Source organism: Pyxicephalus adspersus, chromosome 5 (assembly GCF_032062135.1).
Source record: "Pyxicephalus adspersus chromosome 5, UCB_Pads_2.0, whole genome shotgun sequence".
Lineage (NCBI taxonomy): Eukaryota > Metazoa > Chordata > Amphibia > Anura > Pyxicephalidae > Pyxicephalus > Pyxicephalus adspersus.
The window spans coordinates 22,787,941-22,798,589 of record NC_092862.1 but is presented as its reverse complement, the minus strand read 5'-3'; the positions used below and the strand labels follow the sequence as shown (position 1 = coordinate 22,798,589).

Genomic DNA, 10,649 nt, shown 5'->3' with positions numbered 1-10,649 from the left:
CTTTTTGTGCAGAGCCTGGTAATGCCAGTATTTTTTTTTTTTTTAGTCTTGGTTTTTTTTTTTTCTGTAGACACTTAGATGTAGAAGGAAAGTTGTATAATAAATTTGCCTCTAAATAAACAGTTTAATTTTATTTATTTTTTTTTTTTTTTTTTTTTTTTTTTTTTTAGATGGTATAAGTTCAGCTGACCCCAGTTCTGACTGGAATGCACCAGCAGAGGTATGGGGGAACTATGGAGAAGAGGAACCAGTGCCCCCTCCACAAATCGAAGAAACTGAGAAAGAAGTTCCAAAGGTAAATTGTATTACAGATTCACCTAGTTTTGGTTCTATTTGTGGGGAAAAATGGCTTGCCCAGGTTTTTTTTCTGCCTATTAAATGCAGCACCCCCCATGAATTCAAGTTGTTAGACAATGTCCTTGATGTTAATTGGACGTCATAAGGAAAGCAGGAGGCAGGGCAGTTGGAACAGTTCCTGTCTACTTCCTTGTCATAATTTGTCATTTAGAAGGGGTGAGTGGATCACAAGAATGTTTGATAACTTCTGATTACCAGTTAATACATAAAATACAGATTTGTATTTTTGTGTCATTCATCTCCTGGATGGGCCCACTGACCTTTTAATAAATCTTTTATGTGTCATTCTCATTTTAAATCTAACCATAGAACCCTTTACCAAGATTTTTATTAACCCTCAGCATGTTGGGCAAATGGTCACATCCAGCAATCCACCACTAACTTCCCCCATCCTACCACCTTTTAAGCTGATTTTTTACACCTCTTCCCATACTTTCCAAGTCCTAGTTTCCCTGACTATCCTATCTGTGGCACATTACATTTTGAAGATTCTTGTTCATGTCAGAGGCACTCATATAGACGCCAGTAAGTACATATATTGGTAATAATCACACCAAACTGTCAACGTTCTACTAGCTTTATTTTGCTAATGTCATGTTCGGTACTCCTTTGTGTGAGTTTCACTGTTCTATTACTTTGTAATAGACAAACAACAAACTTTTTTTTTTTGGTTTCAGGTTTCTGATGATGAAAAAGAAAAGGAGGAATCAACCGCCCAAACTTCTGCCAGCAGCAAAACCAAGAAGAAGAAAAAAAAGAAGAAGAAGCAGGTTGATGAGTCTGATTCTCCTACCCAGGTATGAGTTGCAGCAGCAATAGACACAGTTCAAGCAGAACTTAAAGGCATTTCTCTGGTAATAAGTATCACCGGTCTTGAATAGCTATCATTTTACACACATACACTTACCTGGTGTCCAGGCTTTAATGGTTTCGTCTGGTGGCATAGCTGACATGGTACCCTGGTCAGGTGATCACTAGATGTCAGGAATAGCCAGGTAAGACAGCTAGGAGCCCCAGGAAGTGTTAACTGCTACTTGTCAGAGGGTAAAGTTAGGTAATGTTTCCTTATCATGGAGCATTGCACAAAAAACACAAGAATTTCGATTGCATTGGGCAAGATCTGCCTAAAACTGAAATCCATTTGGGGTTTTGCTATTTCATTTGACTTTTTATTTGTAAATTTTAAATACTGTTTTTGGAGGAACAGTGCATTCTACTTCCCTATGTTTGGTGATGGCATAGTAATTTTCTAGAGGTAATGATGGAACACAGGGCTTTCTGAAAATGTTGCATGCATGCATTGGCAGTACGTGTGATGTGCTTTTCATCTGCAGCATACATGTATGGTAAATATAGGACCTAGCATATGCACATTCTGTTAGTAGGGTTGCCATTTTGTGTCTTTCTCTAGTAAAAGATCAAGTTTCTTATTTTAAAAACGATATCCCCATAATTCCATTCTGTACAAGCTGGTGAGCTGAGGTGGTTTTGAAGACATCTGGCCCTTCTGTGTTTGAAAAGCTTGCTTAACTCATTTTTCTTTAATCTTTCAGGAAACAGAAGGCACAAGGGAAACCTTGGATGATCATAAAGAGGATTCTACCCCTTCTCCACCTCCTGTAATTATCCCATCAGCCATTGGAAAAAGTCATGAACCGAAAGAGGTAAATTTATAATTGGTAGTTCAGAATGAGAGAAAAACACTGTTGGCTGCATTTAAACTCCTGGGGCTCAACATCCAGACCGCAGACTTTCAATGTACAGCCCACAATATTGGGGGTTTTATTGCTTCTGCTGACACCAATGCTGGAGGCTTTTATTGTGTACACCACCAACACTAATCCTAGGGGTTGTTTAGTCTACTGACCTCAATATATATATATATAAAAAAGTGCGTCTTATGGTCCGAAAAATACGATATATATATATGTATGTTATATTTTAATATGCATACTTATAATTCTAAGACAGTATATTTTGAATGTTAACGGCCTATAATTTGCACATGAAGGATCATTGTTATCCATTGGAAGTTTAAAGCAGAGCTGTATTTGGAACCCAGTACATTGGTCCAGCGGGAATAAATATAGATGAGCAGCTTTTGCCACATTACCTACTTTCTCCCAAGTGTTGTCCTGTGCAGCCTCACCAATGTGTGATCAAGCGCTGATGCCCAGCTTTATGAAGTGCAATTGCTTTGAGCCCTGGATGATTTTACACAAACCCCCATGTATAAATTGCTGGTTCCCCGCTACAGTGAATTCTTTTGCATGGCAAGGAGGTCAGCAATAAAACCACGGTGCACAGTGGGGGACCTGTAATCAAATACTCATAAAAAAAATGTCAGATTCTGAAGAAACTTCTCTACTGCAAAATTGGTGGTACAGCAGCAGAAGACATGAATAGCTTTGCAGAGAATAGTTTTATTTTAGTTGATGGTTTCAGCAACAGCCCCTTTCTGCCAAGAGTATAGTAAACTGGTAAAAGTTCTACTGTCATGGCTGTATACCCACAAACCTGTTTAATCATGAATGCTGTGGGCTATTTGTCAACAATCTACTTCTTATGGTTCAGATGTTCAGATCACAGCAACAAACTTAATTGGTTGTTTTCAGGAAATTGTGGGTTTTCATTAAATCTAAGAATTTTTGTAAACAAGTCTTAACAGTGGTTTCCCTTTTTGTATTCTGTTCACAGACTTTGAAGGAGACACGTGTGCATACAGTGTTCACTGAGTCTTCAGTATCTACCATGCATAACATTTCTGAGAAGAACTCATCACTAGCGCAGCAGCCACAAGAGGCCAGCACTGCCAATACCAAGCAAAACATTGTGCCCCCACCATCACAAGGTAATATTAACCATCCTTTGGGTAGTTGATATTATTTAGTAAGAAACATTTGATTACATACTGCTTTCTCTATGTGCGTGATGGAGGTATAGTTTAAATATAAACTCCATGATTATAAAGTCCATTATATGGTCCATGATTAACTATACTTTTCCACTTCCCTATTACCTAGGGCAGACTTCCATCTCTTTCTTGTTTAACGGTATGTCAGTCTTTAGTTAGTATTCAGTGCCTGTTCCTTAAAACGCTTCATTTAACACAGCTTGTTTCCCTTTTCTGATTCTGAAACTGTTACTGGTACAGGGAGGCTCTGAAAGCATTTTGTTTCTAATTAAAAACTGTGAAATTAAAAACTGTGTGTAAATTGTGTGTTTTCAGCCAAGTCTGAAGAGAATTGGGAATCCCCTAAACAAGTGAAAAAGAAGAAAAAAGCCAGAAGGGAAACGTGATCGCCCTTTCATCACTGGAACACCATTCAGATGCTCTTGAAGGTGACGCTGTTTATGCAATAATTTGTGAACTTGTACAGAATTTTATAAAGAGAATTCTGCATTTTTAAAGCAACTACTGTCAACGTGACCTCCCTAAAGGCAGGTAGAAGAACACAAGGAACTCGAGATTCACACCCACAAGATCAAGAACGTCGAGCAACAAAGGAAAAAAAAAAAAAAAAAACACTTTGAAGATCCCACATTTGCCAACTGAGAACTTTCATTTGATATACTGATAAAGCAAAAAACTTTAATTCCTGATTTTACAAAACGGTGACCTGTTTACATTCATTTTGTGCCCTACCCAGCCTCTGCGTTCAACAAGCTGGGATGATTTTTTTTGTGAAGTAACATTTCTGCTATCTATACATGGAAACATCTTTGTATTTTCTTGTGTCATTTTAATATCAAAGGCTATTGTTATACAGTAGCGCAGCACATTACCCCATAGTATCATGTGCAGTGCAAGAGTGTCAAGTGATGTTTGTGTGAACCTTCAAGCCCTGATCAAACGAATGGATTGTGAACTGGTGAATGTATGAATCATTGTCATTTACTTTAGGATGTTTGCTCCACTAGCATTGTCCTCCATTTTTTTGTATTGGGGTATTATTTTCTTTTTGTTTTTTTTTTTAAGGAAAGACTCCTAGTCGCCTTAGAAGGAAGCAGCTGTTTTTTGGATGGATGCAGTATTCATGGGAATATGTACTTTAGATTCAACACAGATTAGATAACTAACTTAATTAGAAAGGCTCAAAGAAAACAATAGGGCTGCTTCTTGTCTGTATGCGCGACAGGTACTCTTTAAGGCGTGGCATTATGTGATTTGTTTGTCACTTCTTATACTGTATTATGTTCCTAATGAATTTTTAATACTTGCACTCTAGCCGTAGTGTGGCTAACCAGTCGTGTTTATTGTGAGGGCCATCATTCACAGATTCTTCTCGACTTGGTCCTGAAAAAAAAAAAAAAAGAATTGATTATGCAGCCATTTTTATCTGTTAACGTGAATTATACTGTTTTTCTTTTTTTGGATTGGGCATGGTGGCTTCAGACAGCTTTAATTGATGTTAAGACCTTCAATAATCAGGAATCCTTTCTTTTTTTTTTTTCCTGCCTTAAACTCTAGTATTTAGACTTCGTGACGGAAGTTAGTGTTTTTATAATAAAAATAAATACATCTGTAGTTGTAAGTATTGCCAGCTTCGGGCTATGTTGATTTAAAAAAAAAAAACCGCGTGTGGTTTTATCACCATTTGCAGGCAATGTGATTTTATTTTATTAAAACTTAGTTAACTTTGTATCTATTCCTTCTACTGCATGGTAAGTCGGACTTTGTACATAACCTTACCAAATGTTCTTTGCAGCAGCAAGCTAGGAAAAGCTGTGGACATAAAAAAAGCCATGTAAAAATGTTTCTCTTTACTGTACCTGAGAATAGGACATAACATGCTCTCTGTAATAACTATTGGTTCTGATCAGCAGCCTAAATCAAGTCTTTTGTCCCTTTTTTTTCAATATTTTGGATTTTCTGGACCCAAAAGAAGGAAACTAAGCCCTGCTTAAAGAAACCCTGTTACAACTAAAAATAAAAACAGCCACCCTTGCATTCCTTATTTACTTATGTAAATCGGCCTTGTGGTCCTCTTCTGGGAGGGGAGATCTGGGTTTCAGAGCGGACATCAGGGCCTCTCCCTCTTCTAAATCGTCTTGTTGCCGTCCATCAATATGATGTCTTCACACGCTTAGTGTCCTGAAGCCGGGCAATGTCCTCATCTCCCTGGCTGCAATGTGGCCATGCAAGAGGACAAGACAACATGGTGCATCATGTGACACTGGATTTAGGTATTTGGGGATAAGTGGGGCTTCCCTGGCTAAACTTTTCACTCTTTGGAAAGCTACATGTGACAGATCAGTAACGGGTGGCTGTGCCTGTCATTTGACAACAGAATCAATTTAATGTGCAGCCTGCACCAAAGAACAATGTAAACTGCCATTTTTCTAGGATGAACCCACTGATCAGAAGGTGGACACTGGCTGATAACTAGAATTAAGGTGTTGTTGCTCATAGTAATGAATTACTTTCTTTCATTTCAGACTTGCACTAGATTAAAGAGCATCTAGAATCTGGTTATCATGGAACTGCAGCTCCAGTGGTTTTTGTATTTTTTTTCTTCTCTGTATTATTCAATACAACTGTTTACAGATTTACCAGAGGCGTTGGATGGGTTAAACGTTTATACCTTCCAAATGTCAGTGTTCATTGTGTGCAGAGTACAGGTCCACAGAGGCGTTGGGATTTCCTGATTTCAATACTAATTTTTACACAGATGTATTATTAAAACAAAAAAATAGATTTTCAAGAACATGACCATTAAGTTTTCATGTTCATATTTTTTTTTGTTTAATTTGGTGATATTTCTAAGTTGATTTTCTTTAAATAAATCTTGCAAATAAAGTATGTGTCCATCAGGTCATTATTTGCAATCAAGGGGTTTTTAATGCACTAGTCAGATCACACAAGGTGTGGTAAACCACTAAAGGAAAACGCCTTCTGTTTGGGGGAATAAAATGAGTAATAACTTTTGTTTGCTCCTCCTGAACAGCAATTTTGGGTGAACAGCACTAGCACTTTTTCTTCCTAAAGTATATTTTTACAGGACATCCAGACTGTTTTTTGACCTTTTTAACATTTTTACATTAGTGTGTTGGGCAGTAGGAAGAATGCAACTCTTAGGCGATGTACACACGTTCAATAATTCAAAAGACTGAATGATGCATGAACAAGTGCTCTAAAAAAATTGCTGTTCTGCTCTACGCAGAGGGTAGAGAATGACAGCGTCACCCCGCTCCCAGCTACATAGCAAACTGCTGTTTCTCTGGATGGAGGACTGGCAAAACTGCCAGTAGGTTGATATATGTGTTGTACGGTGCGGCTCTCCTTCAGAGATGGGAAAGCAACCCTGAATAGTGCTCCAATTCACTGCCATGTGAAAGCAACCACAAGCACATAATGGTTACTAACTCCTATATAGTTGAAAAGGAAGCATGGTTGACTGACATGGTCCTTAATCTTTACAAAATTTAAAAAAGCCTTGCACTCAGTTTATGTTCACAGCACACATTACAATCTTATGACCCTCGGCTGTGTTCAATGTGGCACTGATCTTCTCCGTACATAGACTCGAGTGATTTCATGCTCCGAAAGTGAACTCTGTGGAATCACCCTAACTTGCAGCATGCTGTAGGGTATGCAAATATATTGGTTCTCCTAGGAGCCTAGTTAGACAAATTTGCTGCATTAGCTTTATCATCTGTTGTTTTCATCTCCTAACAAGAAAAATAACACATGTCCTGTCCCGTGTGGCTATGCTTACTCTGCACTATAGAGGAATCCATTGGTATCCCCCAACTTCCTTTATTTCTTTTTTCAAACTACAACCAGGACATAATCTTTTCTTCTCCATGAAATTAAGAGAGGGGATTTATTGGATTACAGATAATAGTTTAAAATTATTCTTTTAGTTCGGTCTATAAGGAGTGACAAGGATGCTGATTTATGGCAAGATCAACAATTTATTTCTGTAATTGCTTGAAAATATACATTGGGTGTTTGACTGTTTGCTAAGATCAAGAAGAGACTTCTCATGGTTCTTCTATAGTAGGTCTCATTATGCACTAGATTTTAGTTGCAGAGTGTGAAATGTGGCTTTACAGGCCAGTAGGAAGATAAGAAATGCTGGAGAGGGAAGACCACAATGCAGCCATGAACATGTACATGTTGGCTTTGCAAAACCCCAAAGGTTTGGCGGAACCCTTGAGCACCATTGGAGTACTGTCCAGTCACCAAGATATGTCTGTATAATTGTCACTCTGCCTGCTTATTTCGGAAGCAAAGGCTAAAGTGAAGCTGAGAATGAGTGTCCTGTCTAGTTACATGATCTGTGTATGACTCCCCACGCTCGGGGAGTCATAACTGGCATTGTCTTGAATTGAATTCTTCATCTATTCTCCATTTAATACTGCTACACATAATATATATATATATATATATATATATATATATATAAATATATATTATACACAGGAACAATTTTACAATAGAGTACCAAGAAACCAGGACAAGGCTAAAGCAGATTACCCCCTTTAATCCCCAGACAGTTTAAATCAGACTTGGCATGTTATTGGATTAGAGTTGTTTATAGACAAGATCACAGTATGCAGGCGATGAGGTTGTAGGTTACGTTCCCCAACCTGACATCATAATGTAATCCATGGTCATCAAGGTGCTAGGCAAAAAATAAAAATCTGTCTTTACAGCAGCCAATAGGATTCTTTCAAACTTAAAGAAGAAAAATTTGGATTGCAACCTGGTTGATATGATTAATGGTGACAATACATCTGCACAAAGTGAATTGATTTTTGGTTGTTATTTTAATAGAAACTCATGTGACCTTTTTTTGTGCAGTTTGTATGTGATTGCAACTACTTTAAGACACTAAATAATTGATATGCAAAAAGGTTTACTGACGCATGGTAAATACTGTAAGTAACGACATAAAAAAAATGATAATCTACAATGATTTGCTCTGGTTGTTATCTGTCATCCTCGACCATGTGTACAGATGTCATCAAGTAACGACTATATGGGTATATTTAGCATTATGTATTACCGTATGTTTAGTATTATAGGTAGATATGCCACTCTGAGAAAGCTTGTCCATTGAGAATTGTTCTTCTTGAATGACAATTTTCTAACATATGTAGACGTACTATTTACCTGCCTCATGGTTGGCTGTGATTGTGATACACAAACCTGCAACAGTCAGGGTTCTTTCTTTACCTTTTCCTAGGTCATCACACGCTCATAGGACAGTAAAGACGATGCCAATTCTTTTTACAGCAAGCAGGCTTAAGATGGAGGTGACACAAAAAGTTGACTTGTTGACCTAGGAAATTGTTACTTGTATGACTGTGCACTGTGAAAAATGTATGTAAATCACAAAATTGGTTGCACAGACCACCCAAAAAACAAAGATCAAAATATGCCATCATCAATAATATTATCCAGTATTTATATAGCACCAATATATTATGCAGCGCTGTACAAAGTCCATAATCATGTGACTAGCTGCCCCTCAAAAGGGGCTCACAATCTAATGTCCCTAACATAGTTATATGTTAATACCACATTCTAAGTTCAGTTTCGGGGGGGGGGAGCCAAAATAATCTAACATGTTTTTGGAATGTGGGATGAAACCCATGCAACACGGGGAGAACCTGCAAACTCCATGCAGATAGTGTCCTGGCTGAGATTCGAACCTGGGACCTAGGGCTGCAAAGGCCAGAGTGCTAACCTCTGAGCAATATGAAAATAAAAGTAATTCTGTATCCAAGGACTTTTGTGGGCATCATGGCATAGTGTTTTTACCCACAAGGATTTACACAACTAAAAATGCTGATGCATGTATTATATACCAACATTGAGCCGATAATGCTGACATCAGCAAATCTGCTTTATAATTACTTTCTTTGTCACAGTAACTTGAGAACAATAGGTCCAAAAGGTGAATTTGGAGGTTGAGTGCACAGCTTGCTTAGCCTTATCCACAGAGATTTCCATACAGCTTTCAAGATGAAAAAAAGTGTTACCAAAGAGTGTTTATATTTGCATTTCAGTTCTATGTGTTGCATCTGTGTTTCTAGCTGTTATGACTCATTTACAGTGTATGCTGTGCAGTGTGCAGTGCGGTGTGCAGTGCGGTGTGCAGTGCGGTATGCTGTGCGGTATGCTGCACCTCACATACAGGAATATCAGACATTGTATACATGAGAAATGTTCAGGGTCCGCCAGGCAACTAGATTGGGGGATCAGCAAATGATTCCTTTCTTTCATGACAAATATTTTTGTAAAAAATCAAATGTATTAATATAATTTCATGAATATGATTTTTTACATAACAATTTTAGATAGAGGTAATACTAAAAATAAAACAAAATGATTATACATGGGATCTTTGTGCTAAGCAGATTGAAAAGCATGATGCTACTACATACCACTGAAAAAAAGAAAACCTACAACACTGTTCAACAAACATTTTCTTGCCAAACAGAATATAGTCATTTTAGGTTATGTTTGATGCACAAATTCCAAATATGGTATTGGTTTTGATAGATTGGCTCTAGTTTTTGAAATATTGACCTCAATAATAACCTCATAGAAAACTAATGAAACATGAAAATGAAGCAAAATTACACTAGATATGCCTAAGTATACAAAATTACATTTTTGAAATACTTAATGTAAATATATTCTATATTCAGTATATTTACAGAACTAATCACAAAGAAGTCATTGAACTCTGTATGATTTCCCTGTATGTTGATGATCAGGACAATCACATTGAAGGCTCCAGCAGTAGTCTGCCATCATGTGTCTATCCCATCTGCGCTGATACCTTTCTTCCATCACCTTCATATCTTGATGGAACCTCTCCCCTTGTTCCTCACTGAAATTGCCAAGGTTTTTTTTTTAATTTTTGCAAATGGCTATTAAGATAGTGTACCTTTATGCTCATAGTAGCACCAAAATTTTTGAAGTTTAAGAGCAAGTTTTGTACCAGTTCTTCATAATTTTGCGCTTTATGGTTACCTAAGAAGTTCTTGACAACCATGACATAGCTATGCCAGGCAGAAGCTTCAGTATCGGTTATGTAACTTGTGAAATTTGAATCAATTATCTGTTTCTGAATCTGGGGTCCATCAAAGATTCCTGCTTTTAATTTTCAGTACTAAATCCAGGGAAGAATCTACAATTGTATTTGAAGCAATCACCGTCTTTGTTCAGAGCTCTAACAAATTCATTAATCCTAACTTTATGTGTAGTGGAGGGAGAATGGGTTTTTCCTTGTCAACCATTGGCTGGATGTTTGCTGCAATATTTTTCATGT

The 10,649-nt window shown here is 37.4% G+C and overlaps 1 protein-coding gene across 1 annotated transcript in view; it reads left to right on the top strand.

The window, feature by feature from the left end:
- MTDH (metadherin) overlaps positions 1 to 6,157 on the top strand; it is a 19,608-nt gene extending 13,451 nt beyond the window's left edge. The window contains exons 8-12 of the mRNA XM_072410863.1: positions 171 to 295; positions 1,035 to 1,154; positions 1,911 to 2,021; positions 3,055 to 3,208; positions 3,587 to 6,157. Coding sequence (XP_072266964.1) covers positions 171 to 295; positions 1,035 to 1,154; positions 1,911 to 2,021; positions 3,055 to 3,208; positions 3,587 to 3,657 — 581 coding nt within the window. The 3' untranslated portion in view covers positions 3,658 to 6,157. The remainder of the gene's footprint in view (positions 1 to 170; positions 296 to 1,034; positions 1,155 to 1,910; positions 2,022 to 3,054; positions 3,209 to 3,586) is intronic.
- The last annotated feature ends 4,492 nt before the right edge of the window (positions 6,158 to 10,649 follow it).